Source organism: Astyanax mexicanus, unplaced genomic scaffold (assembly GCF_023375975.1).
Source record: "Astyanax mexicanus isolate ESR-SI-001 unplaced genomic scaffold, AstMex3_surface scaffold_31, whole genome shotgun sequence".
In the NCBI taxonomy this organism is placed as follows: Eukaryota; Metazoa; Chordata; class Actinopteri; order Characiformes; family Acestrorhamphidae; genus Astyanax; species Astyanax mexicanus.
Genome location: NW_026040041.1, coordinates 1,697,246 through 1,723,766, shown reverse-complemented (window position 1 = coordinate 1,723,766; position 26,521 = coordinate 1,697,246). Strand labels below are relative to the sequence as shown.

At 38.7% G+C, this 26,521-nt stretch overlaps 1 protein-coding gene and 1 long non-coding RNA gene across 3 annotated transcripts in view; one reads left to right on the top strand and one right to left on the bottom strand.

The window, feature by feature from the left end:
- Nucleotides 1-21,932: 21,932 nt before the first annotated feature.
- On the top strand, nt 21,933-22,532 carry LOC125788948 (uncharacterized). Of its 2 annotated transcripts, none has more exons than XR_007429911.1 (3): nt 21,933-22,003; nt 22,267-22,412; nt 22,485-22,532. It is a non-coding gene; the product is annotated as an uncharacterized LOC125788948 (long non-coding RNA). The 2 variants fall into 2 exon arrangements; XR_007429910.1 differs by having other exon boundaries at nt 21,980-22,027.
- The window catches only part of vps52 (VPS52 subunit of GARP complex), a 30,442-nt gene continuing 26,428 nt past the window's right edge, over nt 22,508-26,521 (bottom strand). Inside the window, 1 exon segment of the mRNA XM_049472912.1 lies at nt 22,508-23,022. Coding sequence (XP_049328869.1) covers nt 22,876-23,022 — 147 coding nt within the window. The 3' untranslated portion in view covers nt 22,508-22,875.

Genomic DNA, 26,521 nt, shown 5'->3' with positions numbered 1-26,521 from the left:
AATATTTACAAAGCCTATGAAGAGAATTGTTAGAAAACATCTGATCACAACGATAGGAAATCAATTTGACCCACTACATTATCATATCTTTTTAAAAAGTTTAGTTGAAAATGTGAAACTCATATATTATATAGATGTATTAAACACAGAGTGATCTATTTTAAGCGTTTATTTATTTTATTGTTGATGATTATGAAGCTTACAGACAATGAAAACCCAAAAATCAGTGACTCAGAAAATTAGAATATTATATAATACCAATTAAACTGTTCATGAAATTTTGTCAGATTTTATCAGAGATGTTCAAAAATGTATTAAAATGGTAATTGGATTTTGACTTTCCGTATAAAAAAGATAGAAGGCTGGTCTTGTATACGCCATTTAATCTGCCTGCTGGTCTTGAAAGATGGGCTAGAACTGACTTGCCTGTAAATACTATAAAGGTTTTCTGTCTAGACATGCTCTTGTTTTTAAAACAGTATTAAATCTTGCTGACAAGCATAACGACAAGAGGAAGCATATCATTCATCATTAAAGAGTGTGGGTTGTTTAAACACGCTGACCGTGTTCTTATATGGTACAAATATCAGAATAGAAGCAGTTTGGTTTGGAATAGAAAGAGTTTTCAATTTGAGCAGATAAAACATGAAATATCTTGGGTTTATACTGATACTCTGCAATCAAATTAAAGACAAAGTAAATGCAAGAAATGCAATAAAAAAATGCAATATGACAGCTGTTTTTTTTAAACAGCTACCATATTGCAGTACGTAAGAACACCAGTTGAAATAGAATAAACCTGTTATAACCTGTGATAGTCTTGTGGGCATAAGGCCATATATTTCATTACTCATTGACTACACAGTTAACGCTCTGGTTTAGATAGATAGATAGATAGATAGATAGATAGATAGATAGATAGATAGATAGATAGATAGATAGATAGATAGATAGATAGATAGATAGATAGATAGATAGATAGATAGATAGATAGATAGATAGATAGATAGATAGATAGATAGATATAGATAGATAGATAGATAGATAGATTCTTGACATCCAGCAGCAGGTGTGTATAGTACACAAAGTTACAAAAAGATAAAAAAAAAATATAAATGATACATATAAATACAACAAAAAAAATAATAAAATGAAATTATAAAAGTACAGTCTTTAGTGTGTGTGATGTTGGTTATGTGGGTTAAATTACGCCCACAAGACTCACAACACTTTGTGGTTCTTGTTCAGACCGCTCCTGCAGGTTTATTATAGGTGCTATTATATTGCTTCATTTCAAACATGCTTAAACCTGTAGCTTCATTTAAAGTTCAGGCTTCAGTAGAGGTAAATAGTAGTAGGACTGTGCTAGTGCATCAATAAAAAGTACCTTTATTTCAGTAATTTAGATGAAACTCAGTTGAAAATGTGAAACTCATATATTATATAGATGTATTAAACACAGAGTGATCTATTTTAAGTGTTTATTTCTTTTATTGTTGATGATTATGACGATTACAGCCAATGAAAAAAAAAACAAAAATCAGTGTATCAGAAATTTTGAATATTATTTTTTGGTGTACAGTGTGGGCAGTGTGCCAAGTCCTGCTGGAAAATGAAATCCACATCTCCACAAAAGAGTATAAAGTGCTGTAAGATTTTATGAAGATGTGGATTTCATTTTCCAGCAAGACCTGGCACACTGCCCACACTGCCAACACTGAGCACCAAAAGTACCAATTGTTTCATTGGCTGTAAGCTTCATGATCCTCAACAATAAAAGAAATAAACGCTTAAAATAGATCACTCTGTGTTTAATACATCTATATAATATATGAGTTTCACTCAGTTTTGAACTGAATTACTAAAATAAAAAGTAACTTTTCAAAGATATTCTACATTTTTTATAATGCACTAATATATACAATATATATATAAAGACACAGACAAGGAACACCTGGGGAAGATAACAAGAAGATGGGGTTAAAACAGTAAAATAACAGGGCCATGTGTTTAAAGGAAATATCAGATAATAAAAAAGCAGGCTAGAGAAACAACAGACAGAAATAAAGAATATAAAATAATAAAGACAGGAACAGAAATCTAGAAAAGAAGAAAACGAGACAGACATGAGCTAAGCTGTGGAAATGATGCTGACAGCTAAAGTCAGCTGTTGGTTAAGGGAGGGTTTGTTATATAAAGAGGTGTGGAGTGAAGACTCCAGCTGACTAAACTAAAAACAAACCCTGTTAAACACTGTGTGCAAACAACAAGTGATGAAATTTGTTCATTTTGACGACGTGCAGCAGAAGAAGAGATGCACATCTAGCACGTACAGCAGATAGCTTTTCCTTTTTTGGAGGGAAATTATCTTGTAAATATAAAAATCTTCAATATAGAGCTAAATAATAAGTGCTGGGTGGAGTAAGATTGCAGTATCATAGCTCTTTAAATGTATACAACCAATCACAACAATCTCTCTAACATTGTTGCAATTAAACAACTTTACATGTTGCAATAGTTTTGATAGCTGTGAGGTTGATCTGATGCACTTTATTTTGTTGGCATCAGTTTTACAGTATTAATATAAGTGTTTAGAGGCTGGATGCAAATGCAAGTCAGTGTTTCTATCATTGGCCATTACCAAACAAAACAATCAAACAAAAGACTAACTAGGTCTAAGAAACAAAGAAACAAACTACAGAAAATAAACCAAAAACTTTGGTTAAACATGGTCTAACTAAAAGCATGACAGAGAACAAAGGAATGCCAGGGGTTTACTCTATATACAGCCTGGAAAACAGGGAACACCTGGAGAAGGAAACAAGGGGGCGGGGTAACAAACAAGACAGCTGAGAACACTTGTATTTTTTTGCATGAAATAAGTATTTGATTCTTAATATTTGGTACAGAAACCTTTGTTTGGAATTACAGAGGTCAAACATTTTCTGTAGGTCTTTGCCAAGTTTGTACAAACACTTGTCCTACTCCTCCATTCAGATCTTCTCCAGGTTTCAGGACTGTCATTGAGCAACTCTGAGTTTCAGTTCCCTCCAAAGAGTTTCTCTTGAGTTCAGGTCTGGAGACTGGCTACCTTTTAGTTGTCCTGGCTGTGTGTTTTGGGTCATCGTCATGATGGAAGACCCAGCACTGACTCGTCTTCAATGCTCTTAATAAGAGAAGGAAGTTGTTGGCTAACATTTTTTGTGATACATGACCCCATCCATCCTCTCTTCAATATGAAAAGCGCCTCCTAAAATATGATGCCTCCACCCCCATGCTTCACGCGGTTAGGATGTACTCATCATTCTTGCAGTGGGATTTTTCGTGCCCTGCAGGATTTTAATCTATGACAGCATAGTGTAGTTATTATATTGCGTCTAGTCTTTCTGTCTAGAGGCTTTTGGATCTTTTTTATGGTAAATTTGATACTGCGCCTTTTGAAAATCAAAGTAATGCCATATGTGCCGAGATACCCAAGCATGATTAGAGGGGGTGGTAGGTACTTTCCACTCACATTGGGTTCCACAAAGCACCATAACATCTGTCGCATGTGGTCTGTATAAATGTGTTCTTGATGTGGGTTCTATAAAGCTGTTTCTGTGTTTAAAACTGGGAAAAAAACATGGAAAACTTCCATCATAAGACCGGTTCCCAAAAAGCCAGGGGCCGGAGAGACGAATGATTTTTTGTCAGTAGCTTTAACTTCAATATTTACAAAGTCTATGGAGAGAATTGTTAGAAAACATCTGATCACAACCATTGGAAATCAGTTTGACCCACTACATTATCATATCTTTAAAAAGTTTAGTTAAAAAATGTGAAACTCATATATTATATAGATGTATTAAACACAGAGTGATCTATTTTAGAAGTTTATTTCTTTTATTGTTGTTATTGATTATGAAGTTTACAGCCAATGAAAACCCAAAAATCAATGTATCAGAAAATTAGAATATTATATAATAAGACCATAATTGGTACTTTTGGCACACAGTGTGGGCCGTGTGCCAAGTCCTGCTGGAAAATGAAATTTGCTGGAACATCTAAGTGGAACCTATAGATCTACACTCATCAAAATTTCACAATCTAAAGACAATCTAATGGGCACTCAATCCCTGTTTTCCCTTTAATAAGAGCAGCAAAAAGGGCACTATGTCTCTTTTTCAACACTCTAGAGGCACTTTAAAAACACATTCTTTAAAACAGAGAAACTGAAAGCCTTCATTCCCCAGTTAAGGTAAATTTCTTGTTATTCAAATGTCATTTCAGCAAGCTACTGGTTACTATCTATGTTACCAAGCACTTGGTAATGCTTGTAAAGGAAAAACTAGCCTTTATTCTATTCTTTAATAAACCGAAGCTTTATTCAGATCTCATAGAGCTTCGTGCTGGAGCTGGTTGCGTGCGATGAACTTAACCCACACTCTTCTGATGATTACTATAATTATCTGCACAGCATCATGCTATAATTAGGACGCCGGGGCACATTGCTTCCTTTAAAAAGTCGAGTTTATTCGAGTAAAGACAGTCAATTATAGTAGTACATACATGCAACACAGCAAGAGAGGGAAGTCCTTTTTGCACCAACAGCAAATGTGTGAAAACAAGTCAACAAATAGTGGTGTGAAGAACATTTGCTCGTTAATATCTAGACTTAAGGGGGCCGTATGATCACAGTGTACGAGAATACTGACTAGAGTATACCGTAAGATTACAATGTATGAGAATATATAATATATATAATATATAAGAGCCAGAATCAAGCGACTAGAACACATAATGTTTCATACCTTAACAGTCAGGTTGATATAGACAATCTATAAGGATTATCTGACCGTGTAAACTGCCGTTATCTGCTGGTGCCTCGTGTTCCTGTTTAACCGCTCTTTATCTTTAGCTCTGTTCTTGTCTGTTAACCCAATAAAAGTGTATTATATTATTGCAGTGATGTCACTCAGCAGGTGTGTGTTAGTGAGCTGGTTTAGTTAAGTGTAATGTAAACAGGTGTTCCTCTGGTACCTGATGGTATATTTGCTCATTGGTCTTGTTTTCTTTATCTAATCCTCTGAGTGCATGTTCTCTCAGTCTGCATCCCCTGAGTTTAAATTAAATTTCTATGTCTGGTTGAGCTAAGTATTGGGAGTAAACTGCTGGGCACTATGGTTTCGATTTAACTATAATAAATAGTTAAAACATACATTTATTACAAAAGAAAATAATGTTTCTTAAATTTGCTTTGGCTTTTATCTGTTAGCAGACAGTATGCACCCAAGATAATTCACATTTTATCTGCTCAACTTCATTTTAGCCCGAAAACACATTACAGAAATGGCTTCTCTCTCAACACACCTGACTCAACTAATCAAATGTTTTTGTTTTATTTATTGTTTTATTGGTTCTAAAATAATTGCAATATACTTAAGCAATAGAACAGGAGAGGGAGTGTGTTATCGCGAAATAACATCACGGCTGTGATTCGGTCGCAGGCACGAGCCGAAGGCGAGTACTGTAGATCATCACAGCCGTGATGTTATTCGTGATAACACACGACCTTGAGTGTTCTATTGCTTTTATACAACAGTTTATTTTTTTACTAAATACTTTACTTTGAAAATAAATCAAAGAACTTCAGTTTTCAGTTTGAATATGCTTTAATACGGACTGATCCTTCCGCCAAAAAGTAGTTCCACCACAACTTAACTACATACAGTGTATGGTTCATACAGACTAACACCACGAAAGTTAGCTTGAAAGCAGAATTGGGAATAAGTGAAGATGGTAATGTTAGGAGCGTGAAATAACACTGATACTCTCCTCTCCTGCTCCGTGGAGTCGTCTTCAGGAGATAGCCACGAATTTTAGCATTTCTGCTTGTTTTGCTGGGTGGTGTTAGTGGTTTTAGCTAGCCGGCTGGACTTTGGTTAGGTTAGCATAGCTTGCTTTAGCTCAGCATTAACGTAGCTTAGCCTAGCCTGGCTGGTTAGCGTTCTGGCTGTAAGACGGTGCGCTGCGGGCGAGCGTGCCACGGCTGAGCGCTAGTCTGTGCTAAGCTAACGCTGCTGCGGGTGTCCTGTGTATACACGCCGTTACTCGGCAACGCGTCGGCGGAGAGATACAAGTTTAGTGTGAGAAGGCCGTGATGTTATCACGAAATATCACGGCTAGATCACTTCTCAACCAATCAGATTGTGAGGTCGGAAATAACTGTTGTATAAAAGAAAATAGCACGTTTATCAATCTCAACAAACAAGCAAAAAAAACATTTGTTGGTAGCACATCAAAGATAAGGAGCACCAGTGTTATAAGCACTAAAAGATTATACGAAATAAATACCCTCGTGAAAAAAAAACACTTAATTGCACTTAAAATATGCTGTAAATGTATTAAGTACATATAATATATTAACAACCCCTGTAAAATAAGCAGGACCAGGCTTAAGAAACACAGCTGACATTGCAAGTGGTTGCTAAGAGGTTGCTAAGTGGTTGCTAGTTTGTTACTATATAATTACTAAAGAGATGCTAGTTTTGCTAGATGGTTAAAAGGCGTTTTTTGTGAAGTTGCTAAATGGTTGTAATGATGCTCCAGGTGATTGTTATGAGGTTGCTAAATGGTTGCTATGATATTCTAGGTGGTTGCTATGAGGTTGCTAATGGCTTGCTATGAGGTTGCTATGATACTCCAGGTGGTTGCTATGACGTTACCAAGTGGCTGCTATGAGGTTGCTAAACGGTTGGTATGATGCTACAAGTGGTTACTGTGAAGTTGCTAAATGGTTACTATGATGCTATAGGTGGTTGCTTTGAGTTAGCTAAGTGGTTGCTACTTTGTTACTATATAAACACTAAGGAGAAGTTAGTTTTGCTAAGTGTTTAAAATATGCTTTCTGTGGAGTTGCTAAATGGTTGTTATGATGTTCCAGGTGGTTGTTATGTGGTTGCTAACTGGTTGCTTTGATTCTCCAGGTGGTTGTTATGAGGTTACTAAGTGGTTGCTTTGAATCTCCACATGGTTGCGATGAGCTTGCTAAATTGTTTCTATAATGCTACAGGTTGTTTCTATGAGGTTGCTTAATGGTTGCTATGATGCTCCAGGTGGTTGCTAAGTTGTTGCTAGTTTTTTACTATGTAATTAATAAGGAGAATCTAGTTTTGCTAGCAGGTTAAAAGGTGGTTAAAAGGTTAAAAGGTGCTCCAGGTGGTTGTTATGAGGTTGCTAAATGGTTGCTATGATGCTCCATGTGGTTGTTAAGTGGTTGCTAGTTTGTTATTATATAATTACTTAGGAGAAGCTAGTTTTGCTAAGCGTTTAAAAGTGGTTGCTAGCTTCTCCTTAGTAATTATATAGTAACAAACTAGCAACCACTGAGCAAACACCTGGAGCATCATAGCAACCATTTAGCAACCCCACAGAAACACATTTTAACCTGCTAGCAAAACTAGCTCCTCCTTAATAATTATATAGTAACAAACTAGCAACCATTTACTAAACAGAAACTAGTTTAGCTGAGTTAGTGTTTGGTAGGATGTTTGAGGTGCTGTGGTATTTTGTGTGGTTTATATGGTGTTGCTAAGCGATTACTGCATATATCCTGGGTTATTGCTTGTTTGTTTGTGGGTGTTTTTTGAATAGTGTTGTTTTTCCACAGGCGTCAGTAAACAGATGGAGCTGCGTGTGAATGCAGGGAGTGAAACTGAACCTGGTGTTGAACTTCCTATTGTTAAATTTGTCCTTTTTTCACTTTCACCCAGCTGCCAGCTGTCACCTGTTTCTACAGAGCTTATCTAAAGCCTACTATCTGGTTTCATTTCCATTAGCTGCAGAGAACACTTATATAACCCACATTGTATATTAGGAAAAGTGAAAGTATCACTGCTACTGTGTTTGATCTGTGTATCTGTGGGTCTTAATCTTTTAGCTATGTAAAAGCGAAAGCATTTCCATTCGTCTTTTAAAAGGTGTGCTCACTTACAGTGGTGTAAAAAAGTATTTGACCCCCTACATATTTCTTTTGTTTTCGCTTTTTAGTGATACTGATACTTTTCTGAATGTCAAACAAACTTTAATATCAGACAAAGATAACCTGAGTAAATATAAAAAGCACTTTTAAATGATAACTTTATGTATTAAAGGGAAAAAAAACTATTCAAACCAATGTTACCCTGTGTAAAAAGGCGGCAAGAACTGTAATCAAGCTTTACTGATAACTGATAACGAGTATTTCTCATCTCTGTGGAGGAATTTAGTTCCACTCTTCTTTACAGAATTATTTTAATTCAGACACACTGGAGGATTTTCCAGAATAAACGTCTAAAACTGTTTAAGATCATCCACATCACCTCAATCAGACTTTAACTAGGCACTCCAAAACCTTCATTTAGTTTTTTAATCCATTCAGAGACAGTGAACTTCAGCAGTTTGTGTGATTTGGGTCATTGTCCTGCTGCAGAACCCAAGTACTCCTGAGCTTGAGGTCAGTAAGGAACTGATTCTCCTTCAGGATTTTCTGTTAAAAACAGCAGAATTTCTGCTTCCATCTATTACAGCAAGTTATTATTACTATTACAGCTCCAGATCATCACACACTACACTACCACCACCATGTTTTACTACAGGTCTGGGAGTAATCAGGCCTGGTTGTGGTTGGTATTTAAATTAAACTCAGCTTTTCAAAAAGTGTCATTAATCATTAATCATTAATTTATGGGGGGCAAACACTTTTTCAAATAGGGCCAGACTGGTTTGTATATTTATTTTTCCTTAATAAATGAAATCATCATGTAAAAAGGTGATTTTTATATTTACTCAGGTAATATTTGTGTGATTTTAAAGTTAGTTTGATAATCTGAAAAATGTACGTATGACAAAAATGCAAAATAAAAAGAAATCTGTAAGGGGGCAAATACTTTTTCTTTCCACTGTTTTGTTTAGTGTATAACGCACATTTGTTTTTTTAATCAAAAAGGTCAACTAAAGGGAAAAGACCAATCCTACTGTGTTTAATCTTACAGAGATATAGGGTTGCAAAATATTATTTTAGGTCTAACGCCAGGAAGAAAGTCCGTATCTGTAAAAGTGAAATTATTCAAATCTGCAAAAGCTCAAAACCAGGAAAGGACCACAGAAAAGCTTCCTAATTGAGTGAACTACCTAGTAGTGGTAGTTAATAGGACCTAAGGGCAGAGTAGACAAGACTGAGAACAGATTGATTTGAAGTGAAATTAAGCAGTGGTGTTCCTTACCTCTAACAGCTAATGCTTTAATTAGGATAATTCACTCATTTTCATAAAAAAATACATGTTCAAACTTTATTTAATATTTCACTTCTTTATTATATTAAAAGATCATCACATAAAACACAATAGTTTTACATAACATTGAAACATATTGCAATTTTTGTTCTGGTGATAAGAAACGAACACTATGATATAGCTTTATAGATCTGTGTATTTCACATTTTTTATATAATTAGGTTTTATATATTTGACAAAAAGTGGCAGATGAGAGCATGTTGGTAATGTGCTTTGATGTTTAAATATAAAAAATATAAATAGCAAAGTGCTTTTCAAGTTCAGTTCAAGTGCTTTTCTCTTTTTATTTTTTATTTCCCAAACTGCAAGATTTGAGAGAGAGAAAGATTGAGAATAATCATCTGTTGAAATTCTCAAACAGCAGAATGTCTATATCTGCTATATTAAGCTACAGTTATTAAGTCTGTGTACTGAACATAAATATAAATAGTTATGAATGTCAGAGATAAATATAACTAATAATGTATAGTTACTGTGCAGATTTTTAAGTATATTGTATTGTATAGTTGATTGCTGAAGGTTCTGGGCGAGGTGTTTTTTGCTGTACGGCTGACTCCTGACTTTTGTCGGGGTTTATCTCGGTCACTGGCGCTGCCAAGACAGAAATACACCAGAAATGTACCTGAACACACGTACGTCATTTCCAAACCACCACGCCCATCAGTGTAGACATATTCCTGAACTCTGACGCTAGGCGTGAAAATAGACTGTTAATGGGGTGTAAGATAGTAATGTGCAAGAGTGCATAATAGGGCTTTCAGTCTTCTTTAATTTCTATGAAAGACAAACAGAACTTTCATTTCCAGAGAAACCTGTTTTAAACGGTTACAGGGAACAGTCTGTGTAAACATATTTATGTATAAATATATAAAGACTGTATAATACACACATCACATGTTGTCTGGTTTCAGTATCTCACTTTTCCAGCTCCAGTGTCTCAACAATTCCAACGGATAATTTTCCCCGGATAATTTGCTGATATTACCACATTCTTATTTTTCCCAGAAATCAGTTTTATCATAAGTAGGCGGGGCTACACTTAGTTGCATTAGATGGAGTATTAGTGTTGTTGGGTTGTAGTTAAGTTGCCAGATAGGTAACAAGCTGGTTAATCAATAATACTAATATTGATCATGTTGACTTTTCTCTGCTGTGTGAGCTACATAGTGTCACTCCCTGACAACGTTCATGCTCTCCGAGCTTCTGATTGCACTCACCTGGGGGCTGTTCCACGAAGCAAACTAACTCAGTAAGTCAGTATGGATGAGTCTGGCTCATTTTGCTCAAATTTTGGTTCCACGAAAGAGACTAGACTTAAGCCTGGTTCAGTTACTATAGCAACATATACATTTATAAAAAACCTGCTCTGTACCAGGCTAGAGTTAACGCTTAGCTTAGCTTAGCCGCAGCGCTTCTATTGGTCATCACCACGGTTTTATCACATTGCAATTTATTGGTTCAATCTTAACAAATTCAGGCCAGTGTAAAATGAAATCCAGTATTTAATCACAGTTATTTTCAACAAAGATTTATTTGCATAAACTCTATATCACAAAAACACATGTATTAGTATTAATGATGCCCAGGTACTTTAGATGAAGTTACTTTTAATCTTGTTCCGATTCATTGAAGTGTTTATATAAATTATATATTTGTTCAATATAAATAATATAAATGTTTGATTAACTTAATGATGCAAAAATCGAATGGATATAGACAACAACCTTAAAGATATTTGCATACAGGTGATATAAATTAGCAAAAAAATGTAGGCTATAAAAAAGAGCAGCCAACATTAAAGCCTGTACGCAGTGATTGAGAATGGCGACCATTTGTAGACAATCGTGTAGATGAGTAGATTTTGGAATGCCAATGAATGGATTAAAAAATAAGCTCACACATTTAATCGGTCTCCAGCTTCTCTGGCTTTATTAAGTCAAAGTCAAAGTGGTTTTTATTGTCATTTCAGCTATATACAGAGTACACAGTGAAACGAAACAACGTTCCTCCAGGGACCATGGTGCACATAAACACAGTGTAGACAGAACAATAGTGCAACAGTACAAAAAGTGCAGACAGACAATACAACACAATACAGACAAAGAATAATAAATAACAAGACAGTGTGCAAATTATGCAGTGTGCAAAAAGTGTGCAAAAAAGACCAGTGAGGTAGTAATTACCTCTATTACACAGTGTGCAATAGAGTCCAGTGAGGTAGTAGGGTTTTTAGTGCTTTCCATTTTCTGGGGTAAGTGGGGTAAGAGTGTGTGTGCATGTACAGAAAACCATCAGTTCAGTCTCTGCAGTTAAAGGAGTCTGATGGCTTGGGGGTAGAAGCTGTTGCAGAATCTGGTCGTGCTGGACCGGATGCTGCAGTACCTTCTTCCCGAAGGCAGGAGGGAGAACAGTGTGTGTGAGGGATGAGTGGGGTCATTCACAATGCTGGTTGCTTTGCGGATGCTGCGGGTGGTGTAAATGTCCGTGATGGAGGGGAGAGAGACGCCGATGATCCTCTCAGCTGTCCTCACAATACGCTGGAGGGTCTTGCGGTCAGAGACGGTGCAGGTCCCAAACCAGGCAGTGATGCAGCTGCTCAAGATGCTCTCAATGGTCCCTCTATAGAAGAGTGTGAGGATGGGTGGAGGGAGACGGGCCTTTCTCAGCTTCCTGAGGAAGTAGAGACGCTGCTGGGCTTTCTTGGCTGTAGAGCTGGTGTTCAGGGTCCAGGTGAGGTTATCTGCTAAGTGGACACCAAGGAACTTGGTGCTCTTAACAATCTCCACAGAGGACCCGTCGATGTTGAGTGGAGAGTGGGTGTGTTGTGCTCTCCTGAAGTCAACAACCATTTCCTTTGTCTTGTCCACATTCAGGTGAAGGTTGTTGACTGTACACCAGTCTGTCAGCCGCTGCACCTCCTCTCTGTATGCTGACTCGTCGCCTTTGGTGATGAGACCCAGCACGGTTGTATCATCGGCGAACTTGATAAAGCTGTTAGAACTGTGTTTTGCAGCACAGTCATGAGTCAGCAGGGTGAACAGCAGAGGACTCAGGACACTGCCCTGGGGGGCCCCAGTGTTCAGTGTGATGGAGCTGGAGGTGCTGCCCCCGAACCGGACTGACTGGGGTCTCCCCGTCAGAAAGTCCAGGATCCAGTTGCAGAGGGGGGTGTTGAGGCCGAGCGAGCTTAGCTTCCTGATGAGGTTCTGTGGGATGATGGTGTTGAATGCTGAACTGAAGTCTATAAACAGCATTCTGACGTAAGTGTCCTTCTTCTCCAGGTGGGTGAGGGAGAGATGAAGGGTGGTGGTGATGGCATCGTCCGTGGAGCGATTGGGGCGATACGCAAACTGCAGGGGGTCCAGTGAAGAGGGCAGTCGTGTCTTGATGTTCCTCATGACTAGCCTCTCGAAGCACTTCATGATGATGGGTGTAAGTGCAACGGGACGGTAGTCGTTGAGTCAGGACACTGTGGACTTCTTCTGCACGGGGACGATGGTGGTGGACTTGAGGCACGTTGGGACAGTGGCGCTGCACAGGGAGATGTTGAAGATGTCCGTGAGAACATCTGCCAGCTGGTCTGCGCACTCCCTGAGCACTCTGCCGGGGATGTTGTCTGGTCCTGCAGCTTTCCGTGGGTTGACTCTGCGCAGAGTGTTCCTCACATCCACTGCAGTCAGGCACAACACCTGCTCGTCCGGCTTAGGCATGGTCTTTCTCACCATCGTGTTGTTTTGTGCCTCAAACCGTGCATAAAAGTTGTTCAGGGCATCAGGGAGGGAGGCATCACGTTCACAGGATGGTGGCATTGTCCTGTAGTTGGTGATTGCCTGGATGCCCTGCCACATACGCCGCGTGTTACACGTGTCCTTGAAGTGGCTGTGGATTCTCTGGGCGTGTGCGCGCTTTGCCTCTCTGATGGCTCTTGACAGGTTGGCTCTCGCTTTCCTCAAGGCCACCTTGTCACCCACTCTGAAGGCGGAGTCGCGGGTCCTCAGCAGCGCACGTACCTCAGCAGTCATCCAAGGCTTCTGGTTTGGGCGTGTAGTGATGGTCTTGGAGACAGTGACATCATCAGTACACTTGCTGATGTAACCAGTGACTGATGCTGCATACTCCTCCAAAGCAACAGAATCGCCTTCAGTAGCAGCCTCCCTAAACATGTCCCATGCAGTGCACTCAAAACAGTCCTGAAGGGCAGAGATGGAGCCTGCCGGCCAGGTTTTCACCTGCTTCTGAACTGGTCTGGAGCGTCTGATGAGTGGTGTGTATGTTGGAGTCAGCCAAACACACATGTGGTCCGAGAAAGCGAGGTGGGGGAGGGGCTCCGCCCGGTACGCGCTGGGGATGTTTGTGTAAACAAGATCCAGCACGCTCGCTCCTCTCGTTGCAAAGTTCACATGTTGATGGAATTTAGGGAGCACTGACTTGAGATTTGCGTGGTTGAAATCTCCGGCGATAATAAACAGTCCGTCTGGGTGTTTGTTCTGCAGATCGCTGATAGACCGATAGAGTTCACACAGAGCCTCTTTAGCATTAGCACCAATGCTAGCGCTGGGTGGGATGTAGACAGCAGCTATTAGCACGGCGGAGAACTCCCGTAATAAATAAAAAGGTCTGCACTTGACTATCAGGAACTCCACCAGCGGAGAGCAGTGTTTGGCGACAGTCACAGCGTTGTTACACCATTCCGTGTTGATGTAAACACACACGCCTCCACCGCGGGTCTTCCCGGATAGAGCCGTGCTCCTATCCGCTCTGAACGCGGTTAGCCCGGCTAGCTGAATGGCGCTGTCCGGAATGTTGTCATTCAGCCACGATTCCACAAAAAACAAAACACAGCAGTCTCTGAACTCACGCTGGGTTGTTCGCTGGAGTCGGATGTAGTCCAGTTTATTGTCAAGGGAACAGACGTTTGCCTGAAAGAGCGATGGTATAGCTGGCCAGCTGGGATTAGCCGGATCCCGGCTCTCTTTCCGCGCTTCCGCTTAGGCTCGCATCAAAGATAAGAACTTTTTAGCTTGTTTTACTACAATAAAGGTCCATTTTACACCAGAGTTCTCCTTTAAACCAGAGGAACGGGAGCTTTGAGTCCACCAGTGCAGGTAAATGGGGTAAAATTCAAAGGCCGTTTCAGAAAGTGATGTAAAACTGGTGACGGTCTATGTAACCAAGCATCTGATAAACAGGAAACGCGTCAATAAGTTCTATTCTATTCTATCCGAAGCTTCTTTCAGTACACTGAGATCTTTGTGCTGGAGCTGGTTGCGTTTGATAAAATAATCCCCACTGGTCTGCTGATGTTATAATTATCTCATCATGTTATAATGAGGAACGCCGGGAGTCAGGTTGCACATAGACTATGCAAACTATTGTTATCTGCTGGCGCCTCGTGTTTCTGTTTAACCGCTCTTCATCTTTAGCTCTTTTCTCGTCTGCTAACGCTTTAGGGGACATTAATAATTATTAAAAGTGTGTACAAAAGTGTATAGTAAAGTGTAATTTAAACAGGTGTTCCTCTGGTACCTGGTGGTATATTTGCTAATTAGCCTTGGCTTCTTTATCTAATCCTCTGAGTACCTGTTCTCTCAGTCTGCATCCCCCGAGTTTAAATTAAATTTCTATGTCTGGTTGAGCTCAGTATTGGGAGTAAACTGCTGGGCACTACGGTTTCGATTTAACTGTAATAAACAGACCAAACATACATTCATTACAAAAGAAAAGAGTGTTTTCCTCAATTTGCTTTGGCTTTTATTTGATTGCAGACAGTGTGCACCCAAGATAATTCACATTTTATCTGCTCAACTTCACTTCAACCCAAAAAAACATTACTTTTTACTTTAAATTTCTGTTCCTTCTTTCAACACAAGAGACTCAACCAATTAGCTCATTTAAAAGCCCTTTAAGAGCTGCAGGGGGCGGAGTAAAGCAGGGAACCTTTTAAAATATGCAGGACCACGCTTGAGAAACACAGCTGACAGACGTACAGGGGTGCCACCAATGGGGGCAACCGCCTCCTCCATAGGGCCCCCATTGGTGAAAAAGCATTGCTAAAATGGTCTATATCTATCTATATTCTGATTGGCCGATGGATTGGCAAGCGTGAGAAATACCATGTGTGGCATGTGAACTCGCTGAGATGCGTGTGTCACACGCTCAAAGCGTGAGACTTGAGAACACTGCCTGGGTTATTGCTGTTTTTTCCCCCGGCGTTGTAGCTGTGTGTGACTGCAGGAACCTGAGCTATTGTTAATTTTGTTCTGTTTGCTCTTCACCCACCTGTCACCTGTTTCTACAGAGCTTATATAAAGCCTACTATCCGGTTTCATTTCCATCAGCTGCAGAGAACACTTATATAAGCACATCATAATATAACGCAATATGAAAGTAGGGAGACAGGGTTGCAAAATATTATTTTAGGCCTAATGCTTGGTATCAGTGGATATTAGTATCTTTGCTGAGTAAAAGTCAAAGCATTAAAACCAGTTTTAGAGACGTGGGAATTGAACTCGGGCCACCTTGTTGTAAAACGAGTGCTCTCCCACCCATCTAGCAAAGCAGGAGAGATTTAAGGAGTAGTTTGGGAGGGGCACTGGGTGATGTATAGGTTTAGGGGCGGGGCAGTGTGCCTCTGATAGCAGTGAGAGGGTGAGAACGCTGCAGACCAAAGACCTAAATGGCCGGGGACTCGGGTCATGAGCCTGTCAACCATGTTCACATTTTTTAAGTTTTGTATAATTGACAAAGAGCGGCTGACTAGAGCATGTTGGTAATGTGCTTTGATGTTTTTAAAATCTGGAAAACTCTAAAAGCAATTTTTAGTTAAATAGCAAAGTGCTTTTGAAGTTCAGTTCAAGTGCTTTTCTCTTTTTTTATTTTTTAATTTCTAAACTGCAAGATTTGAGAGAGAGAAAGATTGAGAATAATCATCTGTTAAAATTCTCAAACAGCAGAATGTCTATATCTGCTATATTAAGCTACAGTTATTTAGTCTGTACTGAACATAAATATAAATAGTTATGAATGTCAGAGATAAATATAACTAATAATGTATAGTTACTGTGCAGATTTTTAAGTATATTGTATTGTATAGTTGATTGCTGAAGGCTCTGGGCGAGGTGTTTTTTTTGCTGTACGGCTGACTCCTGACTTTTGTCGGGGTTTATCTCGGTCAGTGGCGCCGCCAAGACAGAAATACACCAGAAATGTACCTGAACACACGTCATTTCCAGACCACCACGCCCATCAGTGTAGATATATTCCTGAACTCTGACGACATTTTAACAATGCAGGCGCAAGGTGTGGAATTAGACTGTTAACCGGGTGTAAGATAGTAATGTGCACGAGTGCATGATAGGGCCTTCAGTCTTCTTTCATTCTTCTATGTGAACAGTTCTTATCTATGCTGATAACACGTCGTCACGTGCTGTCTGGTTTCAGTTTGATGTTTTATTGTTCCAGCTCCAGTTTCTCAACAATTCCAACAGTTAATTTTTTCCTGTGCTGATATCACCCCAGAATTTAGTTTTATCATAAGTAGGCGGGGCTACACTTAGTTGTATTAGTCTGATTGTGGCGCTTTATTAAAAACCAAAACAACAGCATTACTTTAACTACAAATCATTTTTACTTTTTAACTAATTACTGGATGCATTTTAGTGTTTGAGTTTTTTTTAAAGAAATATCAGCTTTAGATTGATAAAATTAAAATATAATATTAGTGGTGTCAATCACTTACATCAGAGAGAGAGACAGCGAGCGAGAGAGAAAAAGAGAGTGAGACAGTTAGAGAGAGCGAGAGAGAAAGAAAGAGAGAGAGAGCGCGAGCGCCAGTCGCCCGTTTGCTCAGAGCTAAACCAAGCAGAGAAAGGGGTGTGGCCGCTTTCTTGCTATATCCTGATTGGTTCAGTCCACTGTCTATATTGAAGATGGGCCAATGGGTCGACCCCTCTAACTTGTGGGCCGGTCTCTTAGAAAAAAAGGAAGAAAAAAAAAATCGGCATCGGCTCCTGAGGCCTGTCGGCCCACCGGGCACCTGCTCTGTACGCCAGATTACCAGTCCAGCCCTGGGCCCGCGTGAGATTGTTGGTAAATTAGTTGCGCTATCCGCACCAAAAACCAGTGTGCGCGTATATACGGTGCATTACGGTAGCCGCGTTTACAGCGGATTCTCCTGCAGAAAATAGAACAGAAACGAGTTTTACAGCTAAATTAAATACACCAGAAATACAACTACCTATCTGTAAAGCAGTCTTTATCAAATTATAGCACAAAAAGTCTTATTAACAGATTACACTGTTAACTGTATTCATAATGTATGTTTCCATATCAGTAATATTACTGAAAAATAAGACAAGAGTTTGGAGTCCTATAAAACAGAAACAATCAAAAGGTTATTATAACTGATTTTAATGCACCTGTTTAACGCCCAAAACAGGCTCGATTTCTTTTACTGAACACAAAAAATAGTGTAGCTACACTATATATATATATTTATTGGGCAGAATCGAGTTAAGTGTGTTAGTCTGGCCCTCTAAAACTCTTTCAATTTCTCATGTGGCCCCTTGGCATTAGATGGAATATTAGTGTTGTTGGGTTGTAGTTGAGATGCCAAATACTGTAGGTAAATATCTGGATTAATCAATAATACTAATATTGATCATGTGATGTTATTGGGCAGTTGGTTGGCTTTTCCCTGCTGTGTGTGTTACATTGTGTCAGTCCCTGACTCTGCTGATTATGTTACACTACAGTGTTCACACTCTCTGAGCTTCTGATTGCACTCACCTGGTCTATCTTGTATGAATACCACTCTGTTTCTTTTGCCCCCTCGCTCTTGAGTTCTCTAGCTCTTCTACTAAACTTTTCTTCTTTTTCTTGCCCTTTCCATCATTTGTTTTCATATTTAGACTACACTTGAACAGCTGGATTTACAGTGTATGAACCTTTTTTGCATGTTCACTTTGGTATGTTGTTTTTTTATACTGACTCTGCCTGTAAGTCTAACACCTTTGTTAAAAAAAAAAATATATTGGTATCTACGTACATGTATCTGTCCTTGGTTTGGCCTCTTGTGACACATAGCCTTAGATGTGGTGGATTTTTTATGTTTTGAAGGAAGCTAGGAGGTGAGAACTAAAACAGAAAAGTCCCCTTAAAAAACTTGTCTAATCCGTTGAGGTCAAAGAAAATGTTTTTCTTTTTTACAACAACAACAAAAACTGACTGACTAATTATCAGCGTTGTATGGAGTAGCATTGTCGAGTTGTAGTCAAGCTGTCGGATGGATAACTAGTTAGTAAAACAATAATACTATTATTGATCATTCTTAAAACTGCTAATAACTCAACATCACTATCATTATCACTGGAGCTCAACACGCTTGGAGGAGAACGCTAAGGGTATGTAGCTAAAAGCAACTAAAAGGGACCTAAATCTGATTTCTAAAGAAACTCAAACTTTATTTTAAAGGCACTCTCACAATCTTTTTGATGTGACCCACATCTAACATCTGTCTGAACGCTGTGTTTGCATTGTGTAAGTGATTTGCACACATGCAAGTGATCAAAATCACTGCGGCTCTCAATTTTCCAGATTACTCACACTTTTTTCCCTCCTCTTAAGACATTACATTCCTACTCAGGAACTTTAGACATGCAGTTTTCAGTAGAATGAGAAATAAAGAGGAAGAGAAGTAAGGAGGGAGGGAGAGAGAATGAGAGAAGGATGGAGAGAAATAAGGAGAAATCAGAGAAAGCCTGAAAATGGCTGTGAATTAAAAGGAGAAGCTGTGGTTTGGAGTTGATCAATCCCTATAGATAAGTCCCTATAGATAAGCCTAGGTGAATACTCAGTAGAGCCACCTTTTACTGCAGTTACAGCTGCAGGTCTTTTTAAGTTTAGAGATTTGTTTTAGAGATTTTTCCTCCATTCTTCTTTATAAATCAGCTGAAGATCAGTCAGGTTGGATGGAGAGTGTTGGTCTGTGAACAGCATTGTTCATGTCTCAGTGAGATTTAAGACTGGATCATTCTAACACATGAATATTCTCTGATCTAAATCATTATAGCTCCAATGTAGCTCTGGCTGTATGTCTCAAGTCTTTTACAGCCTCCAACAGCTTTTCTTCTTCCAGGATTGTTCTGTATTTATTTATCTCCATCCATCTTCCCTCCATCAACTCTGACCAGCTTCCTAAATCTGTCCCTGCTGAAGAAAAGCTCATCCCCACAGCATGATGCTGCCGCCACCATGTTTCACAGTGTAGTAGGGATGGTTTGTTATCATCTGACCACAGAATCTTCTTCCACATGTTAGCTGTGTCCCAAACATGGCATCTGGCAAACTGCAAACGGGACTTTTTTTTAGGGTTTTCTTTCAACAACACCTGAGTTGTGGATCTCTGCAGCTCCTCCAGAGTGATCATGGGTCTCTCAGCTGCTTCTCTGATCAGTGCTCTTACCTCTGTAACTAATCAGGCAACTTCTGAATGCAAATGGCTGTTCCATTTGACAATTCATGAGCTAAAAAAAACAGCAGAAAATTAAATATATGAAGAAGATGAAAGAGGATGTAATACGATGTAATGAGAAAACAACTCATATTGCTAGTAATAAAATAAAAACACTAAAATGTACCCCCAATAATTCAATTTATCTTATTCTGCCACAAACAGTTTCTACTACCTTTATTTCCCATCTAAGATTTTGGGCCCTATTTTAGTGATGTATAGGCAAGATGTTAATTGTGCACAGTGCAGTTGGATTTAGTGCGTGTCGGTGTGTCATAACACAAGGCAAAAGTCCTGTACTAATTATCTTAATTAATCATGGGTGTGGTTAATTTTGGGCGTAACGTGAAATAAACCAATCAGAGTGTCTCTTGCTCATCATTCTCTTTAAGAGGCAGGTGAGCTCTGACTTTGGCACGTTTGTATCTTAACAGTGCGGCACTTTTGCACGTCTCAGCAGCGGAAACTGACCTGCTGGTTCTATTTTATTCTTCATCGTTTACTACTTTGTGCTGTTTTTTACATTACATTTCAATGAAATATATTTATGTTTGTGGATGTAATGTGACAAAATATGGAAAAGTTCCAGGGGTATGAGTACTTTTGCAAGCCACTATAGATTGTAAAAAAAAAAGTTTTATCTTATCTCTGTCCATACACTGCAATTAAACTCCCGCAGAACTCCAGCCAAAGCTAATATTTACACACACACACACGCACACACACACTCATATACCCATATATCTTCGCTGTCCAATGAAAAACAAGTATGTCAATTTTTACTACATAATTTGAACACACAAACTGTCCAAAATTTCTTGATAAATGGACCAATAGAAAAACTGCAAAATGTCCAAAAATATTTTTTTTGAACATTTTCTACAATGTAATTCTTTTTACATTGACTTCCATTGAAAGTTTAGAGAGTTTATTCTCTCTCCTGTAAATTTGCCATTTTGGAGATACATGTTTTTTTTTGGACAGCGACGGAAAGCTGAGGGATGGTAGTTGAAGCTCTGTTAAATCATGATTGTGGTCTGTGCTGAAGTTTAAATACAAAAAAAACAAAAACATTCTCCTCTACCTTCCTCTAATTTCAGGCCCTAAACAGTAATGAACTTCACCTAAACACCAGAGAAAGTAAAAGTACAGATATGATTCAGAAATGACCTTCAAACTCATGATCAGAATGTAAATATTTAAACGCTTACAGGAAGTGGATGGAGGGGACGTCCTGTACACACTCACTAGACTCAGGAATTCACCATCAGTAAATACATTAGTGTGGAATGATTCAGTAGTTCCTTGTAATAAATGAGTGTTTATTTAAGAAGAGCGATAAGCATTTCACAAGCAACGAACAGCTAATATATTCACACCTTGGTCCAACTTCAACATCCGTGGAACACTATGAACATTTTTTTAAAAAGTTCCACCATAAAAGTTCAGTTTATGGTCAGAAATGTCTCCTCTGAAGAACCATCTTCAGAATGTCCCACCTCAATTTTTCTTCAGAGAGCAGAATAAAAAACAATATACACAAAAATATATAAGCACAGCAGAGACACCCAGCTGCTGAAGATTCACACAACATCCTTCAGACTTACTGCAGGTTTAGCATATGTGCACTAGAGGGGTTAAGCAGATGTTTTAGTAGAAGGTTGAGTGGATTTCTAGCAGATGTTTTACTGAAAGGTTGAGCAAATATATTATTGGAGAACTGAGATGTTTTAATGGACATTAAATAGATATTGTATGGGATAGTTGAGCAGATGTTTTACTGGAGGCTTGAGCAGATGTTTATATGAAGGTTGATCAGATGTTTTTACTCAAGGATTGAAAACATATCTTTCTGAAGGGTTGAGCAGATGTTTTACTGGAGGATTGAGCAGATGTTTTCTGAAAGGCTTGAGTAGATGTTTTCTGAAAGGCTTGAGTAGATGTTTTCTGAAGGGTTGATGAGATGTTTTTACTAGAGGGTTGAGCAGATATTTTACTGGAGGGCTTAGATGATTGTAGGATTGAGAAGATGTTTACTTGAGTAGAGAGATGTTTTCAGTAGTTGAGCTGATGTTTTTACTGGATAGTTGAAAATATATCTTACTAAAGGATTCAGGAGATGTTTTACTGGAAAGTTGATCAGATGTTTTACTGGAAAGTCGATCAGATCTTTTACTGAAGGGTTGAGCAGATGTTTTACTGAAGGGTTGAGCAGATGTTTTACTGGAGAGTTGATCAGATGTTTATATGAAGGTTGATCAGATGTTTTTACTGAAGGTTTGAGCAGATGTTTTACTGGAGAGTTGATCAGATGTTTATATGAAGGTTGATCAGATGTTTTTACTGAAGGTTTGAGCAGATGTTTTACTGGAGAGTTGATCAGATGTTTTACTGGAAAGTTGATCAGATGTTTATATGAAGGTTGATCAGATGTTTTTACTGAAGGGTTGATCAGATGTTTTACTGGAGGGTTGATCAGATGTTTTACTGATGGGTTGAGCTGATGTTTTTACTGGATAATTGAGAAGACATTTTACTGAAGGGTTGATCAGATGTTTTACTGAAGGGCTGAGCAGATGTTTTACTGAAGGGTTGATCAGATGTTTTACTGATGGGTTGAGCTGATGTTTTTACTGGATAATTGAGAAGACATTTTACTGAAGGGTTGATCAGATGTTTTACTGAAGGGCTGAGCAGATGTTTTACTGAAGGGTTGATCAGATGTTTTACTGAAGAGGTTGATCAGATGTTTTACTTAAGGGGTTGATCAGACGTTTTACTGAAGGGTTGATCACATGTTTTACTGAAGGGTTGATCAGATGTTTTTACTGGATAATTGAGAAGACGTTTTACTGAAGGGTTGAGCAGATGTTTTTACTGGATAATTGAGAAGACATTTTACTGAAGGGTTGATCAGATGTTTTACTGATGGGTTGAGCTGATGTTTTTACTGGATAATTGAGAAGACATTTTACTGAAGGGTTGATCAGATGTTTTAGTGAAGGTTGAGCTGACGTTTTACTGGAAGGTTGATCAGATGTTTATTATGGTCTGTTAGAAGTTGGGTTTGTGTTTCTTCACCTCCACCATGAGGTGGTGCAGGTTGATGAGCTCGGAGCGGACGGCCAGGCTGCGAAAGGTGGGCTGGGAGAGGATCTTGTGGAAGCCGTGGTAGTACTGGATCAGCTGAGTCAGCGCCCCCTAGTGATCAAACACACACACACACACACACCACTCAGTTAAATACTGCTGTTTTCATGGAGAGAAGTAAACAGTTATACCAATTAATTTGAAGAGAGGTAGATAGATAGTGAAAGAATGAGAGATGAGAACAGAGAGGGAGAGAGACAGTGGCAGAAAGAGAATGAGAGAGAGAAAGAGATAAGGACGACAAGAAAAAGAGAGTGAGAGAGACATTGGGCTACATCTACGTCACTGTTTACTATTTAAAGAAAAGTTCAGCAACCTAGCTGCTGCTGCTGCTGATTAACTAGTTAACTTAGAGGTATATATATGAGAAGCTTTTATAAGATTTTATTTCATGTTACTTTTCAATTCCACCTTAAATGCGGCAGCCTCTGCTATCTGTTCCACTAGTTAAGGTGGAACGGGAAATTTAGCTAGTTAGCTAGCTACTGAGACAAAGCTTTTTTATAAAAAACATGTCCATAAAACATTGAAATGACACATTCAACTATGGCAAAATAGTGGTTATTTTACCCCAATTTACGGATCTCTTTGGTTGATTGTGCTGCGCCACCTTGCCCCAGAAAACAGCTAAAACTGAAGTCCTATTCAATTTGGTCTTCATTCCCAAATATAGATAATAAGTCTAGTTTGTTCAGTCAATCAAACTAATATCTTAAATTTCACAATAAGATGAACTACGATGCTAATTTATCTGTAGCTGAGATGAGAGGTATCAGGTTTGTGGAGGGTGGAGTGGGTGGATGCCGGTGTTTCAGGGAGCCTCCATGTCTATGTTACCTTCTGGCTCTCTCCCTTTAGTTAGACTGTGAAAGAATATAGAGTTTTGACTCATAGTATATTATTAAATTTCGATAAAATTAATAATTAACAGTATTTTATCTTGATCAATATTTAGCACAATCAATGAAGCATTCAGTTAGGATGGATTTGGATTATTTTCATATGTACACATGTGTTAGACTCTTAAGGTATGTGTGTGTGTGTGTGTGTGTGTAAACCTTGAACTTGGGTGTAAAGGCTCCAAGGCCGTTTTTTTCTACTTTGCATTTGGAAGATAAGTGGAGGTTGCAGAGTGCTGGCTGATGCAGGTTTTACAGCCAAAATACATCAAAAAGCTTGTTCTTATTTCTAGATAAGAAGTGGTCTGAAGGTCGATACATCTCAAACAATCATATCTCACTCTTGATTGGAAGAATGGCAAGGGCCTGGGGTCCAACAATGTCTGAGTTAGGGTATGAACTCGGACGTAGAGTCAGTGAAGGGGAGATGAGGCAATTTGGCAGTTTGAATCCTGTTTATACAAATTGCCATCAGCTGCCGAAGCCCTGAGAGAGCACAGTTGTCCTTGCTCTTTCTCTGGGTGGGTACAGTACAGTAGATGGCGCGCTCTCTTTTCCCTCATCACTCCTAGGGTGATGTGGATCAGCACAAGGCTGCGTCTGTGAGCTGATGTATCAGAACCGAGTCTCTGAGCTTTCCTCAGAGCGTTAGCGCTGTGATGCTACTCGACAATGCTACAGCATCAGCAGCAGTTCAAAAAGAGGCGGAGTCTGACTTCACATGTATCGGAGGAGGCGTGTGCTGGTTTTCACCCTCCTGGTGTTGGAGCATCACTAGTGATAGGGGGAGTCCTAATAAGTGGGTTGGGTAATTGGGGAAAAAAGGGGATAAAAACAAAAAAGTAAGTCTCAATCTTAGGTCTCATTTTAGTCTGATTCTGTTTCTCCTGAGCAATTTAAGAAGTAACATCTGTGACCAAGTCGATCTCTAAATGCAACCTAAATGAGAATCACAAATACTGTACGTCTCCTGAGACATCTAAAAAGACACCAAAGATCAACCTTTGAGAAAATTATTTTTCTATAGGTGGGTCCACAGTATATTTATCCAGTACTGCTGTGGAACATCCAGGTGCTCTTTTTTTTTTTTGCAAACTTCAAACCTGCAGCTTTTTGTGTTTTTTTTTTTTGGACAGCAGTGGTTTCCTCCGTGGTGTCCTCCCATCAACTCCATTCTTGTTTAATGTTTTCCTTATTGTAGATTTGTCAACATAAATGTGAGCATGTGCCAGATATTTCTGTATTCAGTCTTCAGCTGACACTCTAGGATTCTTCCTCACCTCATTGATCATTCTGCATGTGCTGTGCTCTTACAGTCATCTTTACAGGACTTTACCACGCCTAGAGAGAGTAGCAGCAACAGTGCTGAACTTTCTCCATTTGTAGACCATCTGTCTTAAAGTTGACACATGAACATCAAGACTTTTAGAGATACTTTTATAACCCTTTCCAGCTTCATGCAAGTTAACATGTTCTTGAACGTAGGTTTTCTGAGAGCTTGATCTTTTGTGCTGAGAGGCATGATTCACATCAAGCAATCAAGCTTCTTAAGAACAGCTCAAAACTGCAGTGTGTGGTTTGATGCGGTACATGAATACTGCAGATAGTGTAGATAATGAGTAAATCAGATAACTGCAGTAATGAGATCAGTGTGAACTCTGTTGTTAGTGGTTCTGATGTTTTTGTCATCATTTTTAATGCTTTGTCAACATTATTGTGAGCTTCTCATTATGCCTTTCATATCAATTAAGCTTCTTTTAAATAAACCAAAAGTTGAGTTAAACTAAAAGTGAAAGAAACTCAGACAGACAGGAGATCAGAGAGAGACCGATTAAAAAGGAAAGTAAAACAAACATGAGAAGGTCGTGTATATGTCATGTAAATGTCATGTAAATGTTATGTAAATGTCATGTAAATGTCATGTAAATGTCATGTGAAAGTTGGGTTGTGTGAAGTTCATGTATTTTGAGAATGTGTTTTAGCACATGGGATATAGTATGTGTTTTAGCATATGGGATATAGTATATGTTTTAGCACATGTCATATAGTATGTGTTTTAGCACATGTGATATAGTATATGTTTTAGCACATGGGATATAGTATGTGTTTTAGCATATGGGATATAGTATATGTTTTAGCACATGGGATATAGTATGTGTTTTAGCATATGGGATATAGTATGTGTTTTAGCACATGGGATATAGTATATGTTTTAGCACATGGGATATAGTATGTGTTTTAGCATATGGGATATAGTATGTGTTTTAGCACATGGGATATAGTATATGTTTTAGCACATGGGATATAGTATGTGTTTTAGCATATGGGATATAGTATGTGTTTTAGCACGTTATACAGTATGTGTTTTAGCACATGGGATATAGTATGTGTTTTAGCACATGTGATATAGTATGTGTTTTAGCACATGGGATATAGTATGTGTTTTAGCACATGGGATATAGTATGTGTTTTAGCATATGGGATATAGTATGTGTTTTAGCACATGGGATATAGTATATGTTTTAGCACATGGGATATAGTATGTGTTTTAGCACATGGGATATAGTATATGTTTTAGCACATGGGATATAGTATGTGTTTTAGCATATGGGATATAGTATGTGTTTTAGCACGTTATACAGTATGTGTTT